We start from the raw sequence: 22,499 nt of genomic DNA, 5'->3' as shown, positions 1-22,499 counted from the left end.
GCCATGTAGGTCCCACTGAAGGACCCAGGAGGAAAGAGCCTGAGAATTTTAGATTACTAAACAGTTGTGCTGGTTAGATTGCTAGAGATACAAGAATAAAAAATTATATCCCTATGGCCAAAATGGGGTACTTTATCAACGATTTTCAGCAAACAGGTGAATGTCACTGGGAGTGTTGAACCTGATACATCACCAGGACAGAGAATACAAAGACCCATGTATACGAGGGATAAAGATGTCATTTCAGATCAATGAGGAAATGGTGGGTCACACAACAAATGGTGTTCAGTCAACTGCCTATCACATGAGGAAAGATAACTTATAGATTCTCGTGGTCTTACACCATGCAAAAACAAATGTTATTTGGATTTTAAGGTTAACACAAGGACACTAAATTATTAAAGTGCTAGAAGAAAATATGAGAAAATATTTTTATACTCTTGATTGGAAAAAGCTTTGCTGGATAAAATTCAAACACAAATGCCATAAACTGAACAACAACAACAGCCTTTAAGAAACAGAACTACCCCAACATTCCACTTAGTCCAGCATGATGCCTATAGGGCTGCAGTGAAAAGACTTTGGTGGTCAATGTTTCATACATTTCAGTTACACAAATTACATATTTTTTTAAACAGCAGTAACTCTGTGAGTGTTCAGTATGCTACTCATTATGCATCTGAAGAGGGTGGTAAAACAGAGAATGTTTCTCAAACTAACTTGATGACAGAAACATTTTCCAAGGCTGAGCCAATGACATCTGCTGCTTGAAGGCCATGACTGGTGAAAACTGGCCCTGAGGTCAGCCATACTTGTTGCTTCTTCTCCTCTCACTTGTCATCTGTGGTTCCAGTGACACTGGTGGAAATCCTGCTCATTGTTACCTTGCCACTCTTTTTATATTGGACCTTTGAAATAAATAGAGCCCTCCCCCACTCTATTTCTACAAACTTATGTCCTTTCAGGGGGATTCCCTGATGGCTCAAGCAGTAAAGAATCCACCTGCCAATGAGGGAGACACGGGTTTGATCTCTGGATGAAGAAGACCCTCTGAAGAAGGTAATGACAACCCACTCCAGTATTCTTGCCTGAGAAATCCCATGGACAGAGGAGCCTGGCACCCTACAGTCCACGGAGTCACAAAGAGTTGGACATGACTGAACACTGGATGGATGAATGGATGGGTGGATGTCCTTAGAGAATGAGTATTATTCTCCTCTTTTCTGTTAACTAGCCAAGCTTAGCAAATGAAATGCTTGGAAACCAGGAAAGGCATGTAAATGAGAAGCCTTCAACAGAAAAGGATCTTTAACAAAGAATAGGAATACAGCCTGACTTCCTGCTAAGTCCAAGCAGTCACTGGAATCATACTTGGAGGAGCAACAGAGGAGGCAGAGACACTGAGCAGGTGGAGAGGCTGAAGGGGGAGAGAGGCTGAGGGGCGCACAGACACTCGGCAGGCTGGAACCACAGGAAGGACTGCCCTTACAGAACTTTTGCCTGAAATAGTCACACACAAACAATATTACTTTATAATTCAAGATATAAATATCAGTATACGTAGTAGTTTACTGTAGCTTTTCTAGTTGAAAGCTTTTCAAACTTAAGGTGATAGAATGGAAATTTTTACAGAACCAAAAATACATTTCACAATCTTTCTGAGAGCCTAGGCCAGAACGTGATTTTACCTGGGACAATTTTATAATGTCAAAGAGACCAAAAAAAAAGAAAAAAATACAAAGGCTGGATGTACAATACCCACAGCTTCTGCATGCATGCCTGAGAGCACAGCTCATCCAGGAGGTTTGCAGACCTGACCACGTAACTCACGACATGCCCATAAATTGGTCCATTAGGGGCAGGGGTGGGGCTGCCATAAAATTTTAAATTTCTTAAGTGGCTGAAAGGAGACTACATCTCTCACACCTGCTACACCAAGGAGCTGGTCAGTAAGCTACGCATCATAAAGTCAGACAGAGGAGGTGCGACAAACAGTTATTTTCTGGCCAGAGGGAATAGGGAGCTTCCCTGTCTTTGCAAAGCTCTTGAAAGGCTCTTCCCAGACTCTCTTTTCCTTACGAAACTCTCTGAGTTAAGTGTATATTTACAGAAGATTTAAAACACATATTTTATTCACGTCGTTCAATTGAGTCCTACTGAGCAGCATTTCAACCTTCCATAATCCTAGAGCTTCATGATCACTTTGAAGAAAAACTTAAAAGAATCACTGATGACGAGGGGGCAACTGAGTTTATTTAATAACCTATGTCCATTTTTACAAAACTGCTTCACGTAATGCATTTAAAAATCATAACCGGTTCATTTCAGTCACCGCACACAATGCCTCCCTTTGTCCCTTGTAAGTCTCTCAAATGTCTTATTTTAAAGGAATATATAGCGCTCCCGGAAGACATTTCCGCATTCCTATTCCCTTCGGCTCCTGCGAGCCCTTGTTCTGTGTGATAAGGCAATCTCCTCCGGGATCGGCGCCGTGTAGTTTCGCACCACGAGTGACAAGGACTCGACTTGAATAACTGCTGTGCGCAGGTTGTAATTATGTCAGCTGGAGTGTTGAACAAGGGGACTGATTAATGGGAGCCCGGGCCCAGGCGCAGTCCCTATCAAAACCTCCGCGCAGGCCAGCAGTGGGGACGGGTTAAAGCAGAAAGACAAAACATGCTGCATCGTCCATGATAGATGAATTGCTCCAACAGTCTTCAGGCAGATGTTCCGGGACAGTATAATATACAATTACTCTGCCTTATCACTTTCCCAGGGACAATAAAGCTTCCTCCTTCTATAGCTCATGTGAGTGAAGGCAAAATTCGTTTCACTTTTACAGCACTGACTCACTTATCATGGTGCCTTGATTGTGCTTTTACAGCTAAAGCAAACATATATTCCACTTTTAAACCAAAAAAAAAAAAAAAAAAGCTGTAAGAATAAAGCTGGAGCCTTGTTTTGAATCTCTTTTACATCAGAACACACCATGCTTTGGAAGGCTGTTGTGTTAAAATGGATGCAGGGCAGGTAGAATATGTCTGTGTGGGTACATAGTTGAAAACAAAGCGCCCATGACAAGAAGTAAGATTTGGATTGTGTGACCTTTACATTCATAGCGTTGCTTACACAGCTCATACGAAATCAGTAATTGGGAGGAGCATGTAACTTTGTGTGTGTGTGTGTCTGTATATATGCTGATGTTATCCATATATTTCCCAGGCACACAGCTCCTTGAATCTGAGTGTGCACTTCCAATGACACACTTACTCACTGCCACTCTTCTGTCATGTCTTTGAGAACCTTCTTAAGAAAGCTGTGCTAGCTGATAGGACGGAAGCTGCCCCAACTGCTTTAATAAAACATTGTAGCCAATGCTAAAATGAACCTACCTCAGGGGCACTATGCTGATCATTTCTATTACCTTTATGTACTCACAGAAGTGGTGCCAAAAATTTATGGCAAGATGTCCAGAACTATCTCAATTTGCAAAGGGAAAAGCACTTTTCATTTTTAAAGGTGAAAGACCAGCTAAAACCAAATTCTGAGATGCAGCCATAATCCTCCTGTGGAACTCGAATTTATAATAAAACAAAGCAGCAAAAATTCCTATAGAATCAAAGGAAACCCAAACAGAATGTGAGTGAATGCAAAAGAAAAGCATACATCAACCTGTGGAGCAATATAGATGACTTATTTCCACTTTTTAGTGGTTTAGTACAACTGACACCAACACTCAGCAGTTATAATATACCCTAAGTCATGAAAACAAATCACGCACCCTATCTCACCCTGCGGAGTGATATATTTGCTTCTCTTTCCATGCCATACACACACTAACTCCACTGCCGCATGGTCCTTATTATTACGTTTCTCTTGGTAGGACCATTCCAGTCGAGTTATATGTTTCTAGAAATATGGCAATTTGAAGAAGGCAGGGATCAATCTAAAATGGGGTGAAACAGAAGTTTTAGTACAAATGGACATAAAGAATATAATTAAAGCTGTGATTGATAAGAGTTATACCATATTTGTGATTACTAATAAAGTCAAACAAATGAAGGTAAAACAAACAGAAAGGGTTGTAAATACACACGGGAGTCATCACAGTAAATGCCTGTGAGTTTCCACAGACTTCTGATGTCACTAGAAGGGCCTGTCATATGTGCCAGTCTTAGAGAAGTCCTAAACCATGAGCAAAATTGTTTAGAATAAGTCACAGAAAAGAAGACACACTTTAAAAGATAACATTTAAATGACTGTTGGTTAAATGGTCACCCTCAAGTGTGCCAAGCAAAATTTTGAATTACATCTAATAGTCAGAGCAGTGCAATCTTTTGTGGAAGTAAATTCTCCAAAGAAAGCAAATAAAATCCCAGGACTGGGTGTATATGTAGGGAAGAGCAGAGCAATCCCATGACACAATTTCTGTGTTGTTTGATTCAAAACTCTAACCACAACAAATTTAAATTTAGCATTATGCAGTGTCCCCAAATGTGGGAGCATTGTCATGGCAGTTGGGCATAGAGGTTCAGAGGTGTGAAGCTGGAGTTCTCCAGTTCAAGAGAGGCACGGCTGATGCTTCAAAATTATTACCAGGCCCCCTGACCTGTCACAAAACCCTCAGCTGACGTGTGCCATCTGAGTCGTCAGGTATAGTTTAGGCATTGTTCATGGTCGCTGTTTCAGCTGGCTCCTTCACCGTGGCATGTAAGTATTTAAGTAAGATTTTAAAAGCAACCTTAAGCAAGCAAATGAAAACAAACACTCAAATACAACATAACTGCGCTCTCTGCTCTGGCTTCTCCCCACAGCCTCACGTCTGACCACACGTGTGCTTTCTGCTCCTACCCCCATGCTGGATCTGGGCTCCTGCAGAAAACCTCTGGGAGCTGAGGCCGGTGTCCTGTCCCAGGCACTCCTTCCTGCTGCCCAGGGTCCCTTGCACTGCTGGAAGGCTACCGCTCCGCCTCCCCAACACCTGCTCTTCGCACCTCTGTTTCACCACGTTTTCCAAGGGAGACGCCACTCGCATCAGCGCTTCCAGGTGCACGCGCATCAGCACCGACCTACACATTTCCTGGCTGGCTTCCATGTGGGCATCCACGGGCATTTCAAAGTCATTTCAAAGCTAATCCACACTCGCCATCACTTTGCCAAAGGGGTCTCTCTCCTCCAGGGGTGAGGACCCAGTGAGCGACCGCCACTCAACGAGCAGTCCTGGCTGCGGCATCGAAAGGATGGCGCATCTTTCTGTCACTCGGCCCCCAAAGTCATCCATTTGGCCACTGTGTTCATTCGCCCTCTTAACAAGCGCTGAGATCAGCCTCTCTCTACGCCCATTATGGCTACCATGCTGGTTTAGGGTTAGTCGCTTATTACTTCTGCCTGCACCTTCGCAATTGTCTTTCAGATGCTCTCTCAACTTCTGCTGTGTCCCTCTCTGGCTCCTCATTTGTACCGCATCAGTGACTATTGCAAAGCAAAATATGAATATGTCAGTTTCCTCCTTAATACTCTCCACTATCTACACACTCACTGCCTGTGGGGTAAGAAGCAAAATACCCGGCATGGACTCAGCCCCCAGGACGTCCTGCCCTCGTCCCCACACAATCCCATGGGTTCTACAATCCAGGCTTGCTGATGGGAGAAGATGATCTAAAACCAAGCAAAAAATATCATTTAGGAGTCGGAAGTGGGGCAGAACTCTACTTTTTATTAAAGTAAAGCTATTTGAGGTTTTTAGAACAAAACAAATTTCTCAGATTTAAGTGCCAACCAATTTCTACTTCAAATAATTAAATCTAAGAGATCAACTGATTTACTCAAGCACAAGCAAGCACTAAAAACTCATCACATTTTTCCTCTATGGAAAACTCTAATCTGTTTTATGACATTTCATGTATTTCTTAAAAGCTGTAACTCAAGATGAAAAAAACAAAACATAAACAAGAAAGAAAGGACTGAGTATATTTACCCAACGTGCTTCTCACAAGTAGGAAAAAGTCAACAGAAGATTTGTGCCACGTTCTCTTAATTAACAAAAGAAAGATGTGTGAGAGAGAAAAGATGTCATCTTGTTTTTACAGACATTCTTAACCTAAAGCCAAAACGTGCACTGGCGCTACCAAGCGGCCGCGTCTTATTCCACTCAAGGGCTCTGATGTCTACAAGGCATGCTGATAGGGACGCTTGCTCATATACACGCTGCATCCCCACTGCCTGCTCGTTCTCAGGTTTTCTTTCTCTTCTTCCCCTTCTTTCTTTCAGAATGTTTTTTTTTAACAGTCCCTAGAGGGGCAATATTTCAGAATACATTGAAACAAAGGATCCAAATCCAAAATGAAATAACTAATATCTTGGCATTCTCATTGAACTCATGACAGGTGGTAAAACTGCTATACACCTCAAAGGTATCCTGTTCTATTATTTTCTCTCGACTCCACAACTGAGTTTGTGAAATTCAACCACACAACCAGAAGGGTGTGTCTAATGTTCTTCCAACTGTTGTTCTAGATAATCCTGGTGATTACAGAGTTTTCCTAACAAGCTTATGTTGTATGATCCTCTACTGCCGGGAGATATAGATAGTTACACTGTGAAGTGTTTTGTTGTGTGATAATAGCTCTAGTGTCTGAGGAATAACTTATTATGCAAGAGATTATTGCCCCAAAAAATATTTTCTATTTTTTTCATCTCTAAGGTCTTTCTTTCTACCACAATATATACAGATATATCTAACTACCACCCAAGGGACTGTCCATAGTAATTCCTTGTAGAAAGACCATCCCCAAAGATAGCGCTGGTCCTTCTATAATGACTGGATGTGGGATTCAGAGCCAGCAGGTTAAATAAACATGTTTATCTAGATTCTACTTTAAGAGATAGCAAAGGGAATGTATGGTCACTTTGTGTTCAAAACGGCTCTTCTAATTAATCTGTGATCTCAATGCCTATTTCAGCTACATCAACAAACAAAACAACTTAAAACTTGTGTGATAAAACAAATTACCTGAGACTTTTCTCCCTTTTAAATGCATATGAACCAATTTGTAATTTTTAATACTATGGAATCTATTTGTTTTTAGGTCTACAGATTTTTTTTACACTTAAATGAGTTTTGTCAGATGAAAATTAATTTACCAACAGTAACTAAAGGCCTGACATAAATACTGTGCTATATCAGCACATAGGCCTAAACAAAAATTCTTAAAAGTCTGTATAGTTGGGTGTCTTAGGGCAGACAAGAAAACTTAAATATGTTACAGATAAAAATAACATTAGATATATACATTACAGAAAATACAAAACCAAATTAAACTAGAACAGTTAAAACTATTGAGAATTTTTTTTTTTAATTCACTAATGAAACAGAAAATTAGGAGATATTTGTTAGGACAGAATTTAACTTCTACTGAAACAGAAATGCTAGGAATAAAAAAAATACATTTACATACAGTCTGACTTTTATAATTAGGACAGAAAAACCTGAAAATACAATTATACTCCTTGTTAGGGAACCCCTCAAAAGATGCCATGGAAACTTACCAGAAACATCTACTTCACAAGAAAGAACAGTACACCTCCAGAAAGCACCACCTTGACACCTGCTAGGAGAATCTTCCTAACCAACATTTACGCTGCCAACAACCACATTCGGTTCCACAAGCCAGCCAGGAACTGACATCTACCTGTGACTCATTGAGCTGTGTGAAGGTAGCGAGCAGGAAGGGCCTTCCGCCAGGATGGGCACTGCGCACACAGTACAGGAGACGCATCTAGCTTCCAGAAGACACTGACCACGAACCGAGGAGCGCCTTGGAATCATTATCCCAAAAGAAGTCTGCAAAGTGACGGACTTTGAGGCTTTCAGCCGAGGACATCTGTTTCCTCATTCCAGTAATCAGAGGAGCAGTACTCTTATTTTAGGATAGAATAGATCGAACCCAGGTCTCCCACATTGCAGGCGATTCTTTACCAGCTAAGCCACCAGGGAAGCCCAGTAAATATAAAGAGAAAACAGACGTGATACAAATGAAATAGTACTGACTGGTATGTTTTATTTGTTTTTGGTGAGAATATTTAAGTTCTACTCTCTTGACTAATTCCAAGTATTCAAAATACTTTATCACTGATGCATTAGCTCTTCAGACCTGATTCATGTGATAACTGAAAGTTTATGCCCTTTTACCCACGTCTCCCTACTTTGCTCACTACTTTTCTGCTATTTTTTTGACTTTTTCTTTTTTTTTAAGATTCCACACATTAAGTGATATCATGCAATACTAGTCTTTCTTGTCTGGTTTATTCCACTGACAAAAATAGTTTTCAATTTGAATTTTGTTCTGATACAACTAGGCTTTTGACATCGGTCAAATTGCTTCAACTATAAATTATTATGAATACCAGATATTTTCATTCAATTATTTTTATGTAATATCATTATTCTTTAAGAACTTCAATGTCACCCAAAAGAAACAAATGCTACCTCTGATTCTTCAGGAAAAGAAACAAGTGCTGTTCATTTTGGTACGTATAATTCCCCTTCTCTCTTGGTATAAATGCTGTTCTGCTACAAAGATAAAAACCTATTTTTTCTCCTTGGTATTATTATTCGGGGCAAACCCAAGTTTGACCCATCTACTGCTTCTCCTGCTGCTGCCTATGAACCTGCACAGGAAGCCAAAGGAGAACTGGAACCCTTGGGGAGTCCCCACAGGGAGGTGGTGATCCCTGCAGAGTAAGTCTTCCAGCCAGGATGCTACGAAGGGCAGAACACAACAATGATCCATCGTGCATGAGGCCTTAGCGCCTTCATACTTAGTGAAACATAATACACGTGAAATGTTAAAAGGTTTTTTTTTTGACAAAAATTTTCTAGAACACACATACATATTTCAAATGGTTGTGACAGACACTAAATTCTACCCAGTCCAGTCACATGTGTAAAAACAGCAAATTTTATCATAAGAAACATTAAGCAAAGTATTTAGAAGAGTAATAAAAGAGATGTTAGGGGATATCACAGAAAGCACATTTCTTGTTGAGACTCCACTACTTGGGTCAAAGGTTACATCAAACATTCTTAGCCTGCTCTCATCCAAAAGAAATGAAAACTTTTCTTGAGATCAAAACCTAATGTATTAATGATGCTATGGAAGTACATCAGCCAAGGGTAAGTAAGCCATCAAGTAAGGAAACGAATCAAAGTGTATGTCCAAGTTTAGCAAAGAAAGAGGGGTAAATTGTTAATATGGGGCAGGAATTATAAATTTTATTTCTCAGCTCTATGATATGTCATATTTCTAACTGAAATTATAATTTCAAATAATAATAAAAATAATGAATAAAATACAAAAGTAGAACAGTAAAAAGCTTTTTACAGTGTGTAACACTGCAAGTATTAAGGCATACAGTTGAGAAAAAATCTGTCTTAGGAAACAATGAACATGTTCCAAGATCAATAACAGAGACGTAGTAAGTAAATGATCAAACTGGTGGAGTCTGGCCTCAACTTGGTTTTCTTTAATTTACTAAATGACATTCAAAGTATAATATAAGATTATCCTTCATATTTTTAGTACCGCAGATAATATTTTGTGTTACATTTTATGACTTATCAGTGGTTTATGCATTTATGGTTAATATGTATTTACTGTATTTTCTCCATAAATCTTAAAAAATGGAAGCCAATGAGAAGGTGAGTTTCATGTAAAATAAAAGCCCAATTATGGCCAACACAGTGCAAGTCATCTAATCTCATGTGAAGCCAGCATCATCAGTGAAACAGAGTGTAGCTCAATATTAATAAACTCCATGGGGAAATAAGGATTTACATTATTAGAAAGGGTACTTAGCACAACATATTAGAATTTTTCTATTTCTCTCATTAATATAGAAGTGACAGTTAATATATAACAAAAAACAAAAATATAGAAAAATGTTAGGTTGTTTCCAAGTTAATGTATAAAAAAATCTAAAGAATTTCCTGTATAAATAATATGGTAGAACAATGCTATGAGTCTAAATTTACCCTTCAAATTTTTAATGAATACTAATTAATGGTTCAAAAGTTTTGAAGCAATGATGGAATATACTGATCTGTAATGGATTAGAATTTTGGATATTTCAGACAGTAAAAGCTTAAGAAAAGGGTACATGTTTATATCTAAACAGAATGAGATGTCATTGCCTAAATTAATAATGCAAACTTGAAAAATAGCCCCAGGTTCAAAAGACCAATTATAAAATTCTTTTGTAAACAAATCTATATTCAAATTTTTCATGAATAATTATAACTACTAGTATTTCCCCACTAATGTTCAATTTATAAAATGAAAAAATATATTTTCTAATGAAATTTAAATAATACTTTCATTTCTAATGATGGCAACTTACCTGCAAATAAGCACTAATAATGACAATGATAGAAATACTCTATAGGAATAACTTTTATCTATTTATACTAAGCAGAAAAAAATAAAAACATAAAAAAGTATTTAAATATTTCAAGCAACAAAATATTATGAAAGGTCAGTGATAAGACAAATATGACCATATCTTCTCAGGAAATATGTGATCATCTTATATATATTTTTATTCTATAGAAATCACACATACTCCAATTTATTTACCTTGTGAAAGAAGATACTTTCTTTGTTGTTGTGAGGTAGACCTGGTAAGCAGTTTGTTCTTCCTATGCTGTGTAGTTAAAACAGTCTTCATGAAGTTAACCATATGCTCATTTAGAAATCTTATTTTCATCAGTAAGAAAACAAAAAGATCTGCTGAAAAGCCTAGATTTCATTCACAGTCCCAAACTTTAAGAGTATTCACATATTTGGAAGTTTTTTCTTTTACTCCTGGTCAAGTTAACTGGTCTTTGTCTATTTAGTGAAAGTAAATCTCACCATGTATACACAGAAGATAAAACTGTGATATGAACAGAAACTGTTAAAATTATTTACTTTCAATAACATTCAATTTAAAAGGTTTAAATGAAGACAAAATCACCATTTTATCAAGCACTTACAGCATTTCGAAGGAAATTTGAGAGTGATCACTAGATATAAATGCCCTGAGTATTAATTTACAGGACAGTAACAACAGTCTTAGAATACACCAGCTCCTCTTCTCGCCGGGCTCAAAGAGGTATGGAAAGAATGGGATCCAGTCGGCTCAAACGCACTGCTCAGTGGAAGTGATGCTGTTTCAAGGAGGTAACTCAAGTAGGGGGACAAGTAGTACAGCCTCAGCCTTGGCAAAAGTATAACATGACTTCACACCAAGAAAGCCTAACATACTTAGAAATATGTTTCTGCATACAGAGACGCAACCAAAACACAGTACCAATCAGCAAAACAAAATTCACACCCCTATCTGGGTACTAACAGCCTGAAATCATACTTCTACAAATTTCCTCCAAAAAAATCACATACTATGCACAAAGATTTAGGTTAAAGTACTTTTGGAGCAAAAATCATAAAATTGCATAACTGTCTAAAAATTTAATAAAGTTATTATTGTTATCAATCTAACTTGAGGCCATGCAAGTATTGAAATTATATTGAAGGAAAGATGAAGGAAAGAGCAGTTTTAAGACCAGGTCTTTTGAAAGTTTAAGGTATTTCAGCCATTACCTAATGATTGGCTTTTTTTAACTTGAAACACTGTTAAAAAAAAAAAAATCCATCATGGCAAGTATTATAAATAAATTTGAACACACTAACAACCTTCAGGGCACTGAAACTCTTGCATTACCTCACTGAACAGTACCCTGAAATGGTCAGATTGAGTAAAGCCTACAGCCAACTGAAGTCCCAACCTGAGATAAGAGTGAAAACAAGGGCTCTGGATAAGTGACCTCAGTCTGTTCCTACCATACATCAGCAGTGCTTCTGTAAACTGGTACTCAAACCACGTGTCTTTCACAACTGAGTAAGAGGCTTAACGACCTCAGTGAGCCCTGAGCCTCGTGGAGCCCAAGTTCCTGACTACCCAGCCCTGCTGAGTGCTCTCTCCAAAGTCATAAACAGGACACGGAGGTTAATGCAACAGCAACTGTAAGCAATAACTTCTCCCACTGGAAAACTTTCTGCTTATCAAGAGTCTTCTACGATATTTGTCAGTGCTATAGTAAGTGACTACTACAGAGTGCAGCTCCGAAATCTGTAACGGGTAGATACCGTTTTTATCTATTTTATATATGGGGTCTGTGTAAGATTCTGTCTAAAGTAACAGTTCTGCAACTTAAAAATTATAGTTTGAAACCACGGTTATACAGGATAAAAGAAATAAGGTGGTTATACAATTTAAGTGTGAAAATTAAAATTGATCATGAAACAAACAACTAAAAAAAAAAAGATTCAAAATTTAGGCATAAAGTACAGACTGAAAGAATAAAATCCTAACAGCTAAAAGTGATAATCACCAACTCAATGGACATGAGTTTGACAAACTCTGGGAGATAGTGAAGGACAGGAAAGCCTGGCGTGCTGCAGTGCACAGGGATGCAAAGAGTGGGACACAACTTAGAGACTGAAAAAGAGTTATAAATAAGGGAAATTTTATATAAATTTGTAATTGCTTCCATGTTTTGCAGGAAAGGCAACTACAACATAACCTCTTTAATAAAATAAAATAGCATTTAATACAGTGTGCTTTTTAAAGAATTCATATTATCAGAGTCTTAGAATTTCTATGCCTATCTCTAATTGGATCACCATTTTACCAAATTTCAAAGATATTACCAGTTTAGTGTTAGGCAAAAAACAGAACTGACAAAACGGTGAAGGAATGAATAATTGGTGATTGAAATATATCTGTAATATCTCTGTACTATTAGATGACCTTTGACATAAAACTTAATGCAAAAAGAACAACAACAACAAAAAAACTTAATGCAATAATGAGGCTAATAATAGGGATTGTGGCAATATATTTACTGAATGCACAGGCTACATCTGCAGGAATAACAAAAATCTATGTTTTTACAAAGTCTGCAGGTTAAGGTGGAGATTCTAATACGTCACAGGGCAGGCTGCACTTAAGAACTGCCCTCAATGCTTCCACATCTCCATGCACAATGGGTGCATGAGACCTTCAGCCCCACATCTGGCTGATGGAGGCCCTAGGAAAAGGGCCCTTGGCTGAGTGCACACCCCGTGGTGTCTCACAGGCCACAGTGAGCTCAGAGCACACTCATGGGCTCCCTGCATAGTGTGATCCAGTCTCAACCCACATGCCCATTGCACTATCACGCCCTGGCTACATGGAGCTTGTCAGAGAGTAAAAGGGTCACCCCCCACTCCCACCTCTGTGCACCTGTGCCCTGCAGCCTCCGTGAAGTCACTCTGCAACCTGGCAGAGGACAGCCACTGGGGCCTCCGCGAGTGGATGGAGCACTCAACACCACCAACATGCTCTCAGAATGGGAACGCCACACTGTGCTGAACAATCCGCATCCGTGTAGAACACTCGTGTGTCTGAAAGTTACATCTTCTAAGCCATGCCTGAAAGACTCTCTACTCTAGCAGGACTGAGCTTGCTCCTTCTCTATGCACTCCCCTGGCCTTTTTAAGCGACACCAAACTCTACAAGTATTTACAAAACATTACAAGACGCCCATTATTCTACAATATCCTTAAAGGCAGAAAACATCTCTTACATTATCTTCACTGTCTAAATGAGTGCCTCACTTAGAGTAGCTGAGATGCCATGGGTGTTGAATAATTGATTAATTGGATGGTTCCTTACTTTGAGCAAAGAAAGAAAATCACTTGAATGTCAGGTGCACCAATGGATTAGAAAACCAAAATGTAAGATTACAAAAAATGTAAAGAGAACTTCACACTTTTAAAGAGTCACCAAAATTAGGTGGTGTAATAAACTCCAACAAAGGTCCGTCTAGTCAAGGCTATGGTTTTTCCTGTGGTCATGTATGGATGTGAGAGTTGGACTGTGAAGAAAGCTGAGTGAGCGACTGAACTGAACTGAACTGAATAAACTCCCAACCTAATATGCGAATTATGTTTAAATCGTTGTAATTCATGCTCACCAAAAAAAAAAAATTAATTGATGGTGAATTTATAGGATTTTCACCCACCATGATGACCCACTTGATTACGCCTGCTTCACAACGAGTCATTACCTGTAATCGCACCAGGGGCATCTGTAGGGCTTCTCTCCTGTGTGTACCCGCTTGTGCCGTGTCAGGTGAGACTGGGTCGTGGAAGCAAAGTTACACTCGTCACATTTGAAAGGTTTTTCTCCTGTAATAAACCAAGAAGGGTTGTACATTCCAATTACAAAAATTGGAAATGAAGAGCTTAATCTGTTATTAACAATTAAAAAGACATTTTTTCTATGAAATTTTAAGATCACACATATGTAGGATTTTTGAACATTTATTCAAATGTAGAGTGAGAACCATTACTTTTTATTTCTCTATTAGAACAGAAGCAAGATACTGATCATGTATTCAAACATAACTTACACAAACCATAATCTAAATTGCCTAATCTAAACAGAAACACAAAACAAAGCACTCATCCATATAAAAATATAAATACCTGGTTTCACACTGGAATTTTGAATCCTTTAACACACTATGTTAGATTAGAACCATTACAAAACTTTCAGTGAGCTTAAAACCACAGAAAAATATCTAACAAAAATATACTTTGAATACACAGTGTAAAACTTAACTAAAATCTTGAAATTAAATAAGAAGAAAAAACAAAAACCAAGCTACAAATTGACACCAATTTAAAAACTTTTAGAAGTAAAGAGAAATTACAATTCACTAAGTTGAGTAAAAGGTAGAGAGGCCTCAAAGAAACATTTAACATAATATTTAACAGCACCATAAACTTCACCTTCCCTGTACAGACACACCAGTGTGTGTGTGCTAAGTCATTTAGTCACGTCCTCATGGACTGCAGCCCTCTAGGTTCTTCTGTCAATGGGATTTCCCAGACAAGAATACTGGAGTGGGTTTCCATTTCCTCCTCCAGGGGATTAACCCAGGGATCGAACCCTTGTCTCCTGGGTCTCATGCATTGGCAGGTGGATTCTTAACCACTGAGCGGCCACAGAAGCCCTTAGACACACCAGCTTCATCTGCAGACACAGTTCAGCCCCGGGGTGGTTCAAAGGCCTGCTCAGGACTCATGCCTCTCTGATTGATACCTTTTTCTCCGCACACATAAACTCAAAGAAGTCAGGTCTGATCAGTTTTTATAATTTCACTAGCTATACTGGCTGGTGAGTACCTGAGATGGGGTGATTTCATCTTCATTAGTGTAAATTTAAACTTAAAAACTGATACTGAATTCACTTGTTTAAAAAATGTTTTAAGTCTTGAACAGCTTGGGAAAGAGAATCTACTTTTCGATACGTGAATTTTATCATAACTCAAACAGAGATTCTGAAAGAGATGGGAAAACCAGACCACCTGACCTGCCTCTTGAGAAACCTATATGCAGGTTAGGAAGCAACAGTTAGAACTGGACATGGAACAACAGACTGGTTCCAAATAGGAAAAGGAGTAAGTCAAGGCTGTATATTGTCACCCTGCTTATTTAACTTCTATGCAGAGTACATCATGAGAAACGCTGGGCTGGAAGAAGCACAAGCTGGAATCAAGATTGACGGGAGAAATATCAATAACCTCAGATATGCAGATGACACCACCCTTATGGCAGAAAGTGAAGAGGAACTCAAAAGCCTCTTGATGAAAGTGAAAGGGGAGAGTGAAAAAGCTGGCTTAAAGCTCATCATTCAGAAAACAAAGATCATGGCATCTGGTCCCATCACTTCATGGGAAACAGATGGGAAAACAGTGGAAACAGTGTCAGACTTTATTTTTCTGGGCTCCAAAAACACTGCAGATGGTGACTGCAGCCATGAAATTAAAAGATGCTTACTCCTTGGAAGAAAAGTTATGACAAACCTAGATAGCAAATTGAAAAGCCAGAGACATTACTTTGCCAACAAAGGTCCGTCTAGTCAAGGCTATGGTTTTTCCAGTAGTCATGTATGGATGTGAGAGTTGGACTGTGAAGAAAGCTGAGCACCGAAGAATTGATGCTTTTGAACTGCGGTGTTGGAGAAGACTCTTGACAGTCCCTTGGACTGCAAGGAGATCCAGCCAGTCCATTTTGAAGGAGATCAGCCCTGGGATTTCTTGGGAAGGAATGACGCTAAAGCTGAAACTCCAGTACTTTGGCTACCTCATGTGAAGAGTTGACTCATTGGAAAAGACTCTGATGCTGGGAGGGATTGGGGGCAGGAGGAGAAGGGGATGACAGAGGATGAGATGGCTGGATGGCATCACTGACTCAATGGACATGAGTCTGAGTGAACTCCGGGAGTTGGTGATGGACAGGGAGGCCTGGCGTGCTGCAATTCATGGGGTCACAAAGAGTTGGACACGACTGAGCGACTGAACTGAACTGTACTGAAACAGAGATAATGAATTTTAGACAAAATATTGGCCTCTGTCTTGAAATGTGCTGCTGCTGCTGCTAAGTCACTTCAGTCGTGTCCGACTCTGTGTGACCCCATAGACGGCAGCCCACCAGGCTCCGCCGTCCCTGGGATTCTCCAGGCAAGAACATTGGAGTGGGTTGCCATTTCCTTCTCCAATGCATGAAGTGAAAAGTGAAGTCGCTCAGTCGTGTCCGACTCTTCGTGACCCCATGGACTGCAGCCTACCAAGCTCCTCCGTCCATGGGATTTTCCAGGCAAGAGTACTGGAGTGGGGTGCCATCGCCTTCTCTGATTGAAATGTGCTAGAAGTGCAAAATACACATAAAATTTCAAACTTCTGGGGGGTGGGGGGGGTAGTGGCACAGGGGAGATAAAATAGGTAAGAACATTATATTGACTTCATGTTGAAGTGATAATTATTTGCATATATTTGTTGGATTATCTATTTATAAAATATAATTTCACCTATTATTTTTCCCTAGGCAACTTAAAAGATGTGTGACGCTCACATTACATACAAACTAGAGGAACCTCACCACCTCTTCCCCAAAATCACAGTTGTAATATTCACAAATGCTCTTATCAATTGACGTTTTTCCTAAGAAACTTTACACATAGGATGGATTAATTTTATATATGTTCAATACTTCACTTATTTCTCATGTTTTCATTAATAGTTTTGTAAGTATACCAGCATATAGAAAATAAGCGATGAAAGAGCTTGGTTTACAATTACTCTGCATCTATTCAGCCAGCCAACAGCTCTACGTCTGCTTGAAAATCAGAGTGTTTAGAAATACAGCCTACATTCTCCTGTTTGTATGTCCCTGTTCATAGCTGTGGAATATTTAGTGAATGCATACACTCTTAATCTGACGGTGTTTTGTCTGTCACTGCAGCCCAGGGCAGTAGTTAGAAGAGACAAAAGGACTTCAATCCCAATTCAGGTTTTTTCATATTTCACTCCCTACCTGGTAACCCCTGAGCAAGACCAGGAGGATAAGACACCAAACACAGAGACAATAGTGAGGATAAAAGTAGTTAAGACATAGGTCAGATACTTGGCAGGGTGGCCAATAACCAGTGCTTTCATCGTTATTGGGTTTCTCTGGTGGCTCAGACAGTAAAGAATCTGCTCACAGTGCAGGAGACCCAGGTTTGATCCCTCAGTTGGGAAGATCCTGTGGAGAAGGAAATGGCAATCCACAGCAGCAATCTTGCCTGGAGAATTCCATGGACAGAAGAGCCTGGTGGGCTACAATCCAAGGGGTCACAAAGAGTCAGACACAATTGAGCAACTAACACTACACTTCTAGGTCTGTCATAGCTTTCTTTCTAAGGAGCAAACATCTCAATTTCAAGGCTGCAGTCACTGTCTGCAGTGATTTTGGAGCACAAGAAAATAAAATCTGTCACTGTTTCCACTTTTTCCTCATCTATTTGCCATGAAGTGATGGGACAAGATGCCATGATTTTAGTTTTTTGGAAGTTGAGTTTTAAGCCAACTTTTTCACTCTCCTCTTTCATCCTTATCAAGAGGCTCTTCAGTTTCTCTTCACTTTTTACCATTAGGGTGATGTCATCTGCATATCTGAGGTTGTGGATATTTTTCCTGGCAATCTTGATTTCAGCTTGTGATTTTTCCAGCCCAGCATTTTTCATGATGTATTTTGCATATAAGGTAAATAAACAGAGTGACAATGTACAGCCTTGTCATACTCCCATTGCAACTTTGAAACACTCCCTTATTCCATGTCTAGTTCTAACAGTTGCTTCTTGACCTGATACAGATTTCTCAGGCGATAGGTAAGGTGGTCTGGTAGTCCCATCTCTTTTAAGAATTTTCCACAATTTGTTGAGATCCACACAGTCAAATTTCTGCATAGTTAATGAAGCAGAAGTAGATATTTTTCTTAACTGTAATAATTTGAAGTTTGTATGAAACTGGCATTATACTGCAATAAACTATAAACTGTCTCTTTACATTTAACTTTACAACAAAACAAATTAAACTATGTATTAGAAACCTTGAATAATCTATTAGCTGACAGAGAAAAAATATAATAATCTCAAAATAAACTACATAAAATACCAAGCTTCAGCCACTAAAGGAAGGAAAACTAGAGCATGTCTGGGCTCTTGACAGGAGAAGAACTCTGTGTCTATTTACACAGACTACAGTTTGCTCAATCTATAAGTAACAGTTAATCTGTAACTCACTGATTCTATTACATGTTCAATACTATTATTGGAATATGCCCATCAGCATCTTTTTCTTATCCAGAAATAATTATTTCTTCTGGAAATTTCAGGTAATTTCTTCAAGAAAATATACTTCAGAAATATAGAAGTTACTGTCAATATACAGCTAAATAAATAAGTAAATCAAATTCAATTTCCAGATTGTAAAATTTAAAGAAAATTGTACAAATTTTAAACAAGCATTTCCATTTGGTAATATCTGTGAATTGCATGAAATGAGACAGGTGCACTGATTAACGAAAAGTTTCTGATGGACTTGTCAAACTGATTAGGTGCACCCGTAACCATCCCTCTGCATTCTCTGTCCTTCTACAGCCAGAAGGATCAATAAACCTATGTGTGAGATATTAACTACCTGAATGATGCTATCTGTGAGTCCACAGGGCTCCCTGCACATGTCCTGCTGGTGTAACTTCCTTTCTGCCTGGTTCCCTAAGAGTTCACGGTAGTTTAGATACTGTCACTTTTCCTCCTTTCCTGGACAAGCAGTAATCCTGGGCATGATAACCACCAAGGAACAGTCTGCATCTGAGGCTCCGGAGGCAGAGAGTAAAAGCACAGCGGCACCAGAGCGGCTGCGGACGGACAGCGGTGCCCCTTCGTGCCACCCATCTGTCAGACAGGCCGGCCCTTCCCCTGGAAGTTCGCCCTGCATTCCTTTGGGCAGGCTGGTGGTTATTAAGCCGGCCAAGACTCTTCAACTACACGTGAGGATCTGCTCCTGTGCCCTTGAATCAAGGGCCTCTGACAGGTGATAAAAGTAAATCTCGGAATGGAAGATGTTTTGTGTCAGCCCCCTGGACAGCCTGTATTGCAGCGGGAGTTATTTATGCCATTGGGAACGCTTTTGATGCCTACCCCTTTCCAAGCCGATTGTAATTTGGGTGGGTACTCTGTGCTAAAAAGGTAAACCATGTCAAGGAGGACCACATCAGAAAACCACAGATTTCAAATGAACCAAACAAATCTGGCCTTGGAAAAGAGAAAAAAAAGTTGTGTGTTGCTTACATATTATAAATCCAGCGTAAAAGCTGAGGGCCTAGACTGAGTTGTAGTAAGCTGTCTGGCTGAAGCAAAGAGTCTTAAGAACTGACTTTGGTATTAAAGAATCATGTTTGATTTGTGCCACAGAGGCAGATAAATGCCAAAAAGACAGATGCCTCTGTCTGCGAGACATTGTCCTATATGGTATAAAGTTAATAGCAAAGTAATAAGGAGCCTCTGGACCTGACATAAAATATAAAGTTGTGCCTGCTCGATGCAGGTTCATGATCGATCACCTGTAAATGCCTGTGATCACAGCCTCACCAGCCCCCCTGTGGGGAAAGAGGCAGTGCAGCCATGCTGGTAACGGGCGCACAGGGGGTCCACGACCCCCAGGGCCATGCCAGGGCGAGACCATCGGCACAGCAACAACTTAGGCATCAAAAAATTCAAAACATTAAGAATCAGAAAACCCCACATGAACACACTGTACCATAAACATTCTCGACTTCTCCCAAATAGTAGCCAAGGGTGATTGCTATCCATTGGATCTTCGCCATCTCTTAAACTGAATCTCTAAATCGCTGGGTTCAAAAAAATGTGATCATACCTCGAGACTGTAAACTTAAACAGAATTTTCTGTTTACAAAGGCTGAGTGTTCACCATTATGTTAACACTGGACATTTTTCAACTCAATAATATTCCTTATCCCATATAGAAATTTGAAACATACAAACTTACTATTTAAAAGGAATGGCTAGCATTAATTTTCATTGATCTTATAGATAGCATAATGGGCATTAAAGTGCCTATAGCTAACTGTTATATATAACATAACAAGAATCAAAATGAACCATAAACTACGTATTTCATGTATCTTAATTTTATGCCATTTTGAGCATAACTACCAAACTCCACCATTCTCACAGTACCCAGTAAAAATCTAATGCTAAGTTAATTCTATTACTGTATGATTTATCGTCTAAACTAGAACACTTGTGAGAGTAAAAAGTGGTTTGACTAATAGTTATGAGGGACATCACCAAAACCCAGCACTGTCCCAGGCACATATAATTCAGAAGTTACTTGTAAGATGTATTACAGCATACCAGTAGGTAATCAACTTTAATAAATGTTTACAATTCCTCATCATTATGTGTTCTTAACCAAAAGCATTTACTTTATTTTGTTGAGTCACTGAAAATGATTATGGAGGGAAAAAAAATGATTCTCTTCAATGTCCTTATCTATTTAAGTTGCCTCTTCACTGCTTTCCATTCTTAATCGCAAAAATATCTGAAAAAGGACAGACCTACAACCACATGTGCTTGTTCCAACTGGCAGAGGGACTGCTGGCTACAAGGTCAGGTAGTTAGGGAGGCTGAGACACAGGTGGGAAGGCAGGGCTCTAGGTGAGCAGGTGAGAAGCACCTAAGAGGTAGGGTGAGCAGGAACACAGACAGGAGAGACTGACTGAGAGGAGGCAAGCGAGAGAGGAAGGCGGATGCCCCGGCCTCACACAGCCCCCAAGGCAGGGTCCTGACCACAGAGAAGCATCCGGGGTACCCTCAGACACTCTTTTCCCTCCTGTTTAACCTGAATTGACAGAGGACACCTGATCCCCCAAACGTGCAGTAGGCCTACTTCACAGATATATAAAGGCAGATGAATTAAAATCTTATTCAAACAGAATTTTCAGTAGACCCTCAAGTACACAGATTTACAAAAATTGGGAACACAGGCCACGGAGAGCCAGGAATGAACGCTGGGCCCGCAGGCCACGGGGCGGGGCAGCCGCACTGACCTGTGTGCTGCCGGCGATGCTTGGTGAGGGCGTGCCGGGTCCCGCCCGCAAAGCCACAGAGGTCACACAGGAACGACTTCTCGCCTGTTGCAACAATAAACAGATGAGGGACTGCGGAGGTCACAGATCATTAAAACATATCTATCAAGGCTTTCAGGGTTACTAATTCCTCCAATCAAATGTTTCCATGTAAATATGTCAAATGGGAATGAAATTACCACTGCGGTTTATTGACTGTGATAAAATCTGAAAAGCACCACTGAACATAATTACATACTTGTCAGACCCATAAAAATTAGCTTTATTATCAATGGAATGGTTTTGTACAACTTCATTTCTGGTAGATGTCTTCCAGATGGGGCTGCTTTATGCACTTGAACAGTTTTTATGCATATCCTGATTTTTTACAATTCCCATACATCTGGCCTTTCTGGGCTGACTAAAGATTGCTTGGAATGGTTAATATACAGTATACATGATTCCGCTTAAATAAAACATATTGAATTTTCTAACAACTGAAGGAGATTGAATTGGTTTTACCTGATCCTGAGTCTTCTTTAATAACTTCCTGCTTAACAATATGAATTACATGATTTCTCCAAATATACTGAAGATCCCAAGGAACAGTAAAATCTACATTACTCAATACCAATGGCAGTTCAGTGCCATTATGTTTCTCGAAGTTTCGTGGCATAAAAAGAAAAGGAAGTCTGGGATTGCTAAAGAAATTGTATTAAAACTCCTATCATTATCTTTAATGATAACTCTTGACTGGAAAACTATTCAACAATTAGAGACACATTTGGTGGACTTCAAATTAGTTAAAAATGTATACAAACTCATTTATAAACCATTTTACACAAGCTAACATTCTGCCCTGCAGTTTATAAACGCAACCTCTCTCTTTCTCTTCTACAGCATATTCGAGCAATAAGTGCTGGCACCTAGGCAGTCCAG

The 22,499-nt window shown here is 39.5% G+C and overlaps 1 protein-coding gene across 1 annotated transcript in view; it reads right to left on the bottom strand.

The window, feature by feature from the left end:
• The window catches only part of ZNF407 (zinc finger protein 407), a 367,533-nt gene that overhangs the window by 135,360 nt on the left and 209,674 nt on the right, over nt 1–22,499 (bottom strand). The window contains exons 6-7 of the mRNA XM_010855093.1: nt 21,543–21,626; nt 14,150–14,270 (exon numbers count right to left, since the gene is read on the bottom strand). Of these exons, the coding sequence (XP_010853395.1) occupies nt 14,150–14,270; nt 21,543–21,626 (205 nt within the window). The remainder of the gene's footprint in view (nt 1–14,149; nt 14,271–21,542; nt 21,627–22,499) is intronic.

The sequence above is a fragment of the Bison bison genome, unplaced genomic scaffold (assembly GCF_000754665.1).
Source record: "Bison bison bison isolate TAMUID 2011002044 unplaced genomic scaffold, Bison_UMD1.0 scf7180017864353, whole genome shotgun sequence".
NCBI classification, from domain to species: domain Eukaryota; kingdom Metazoa; phylum Chordata; class Mammalia; order Artiodactyla; family Bovidae; genus Bison; species Bison bison.
The sequence above is the reverse complement of the archived record's forward strand: the minus strand, read 5'-3'. Positions and strand labels throughout refer to the sequence as shown.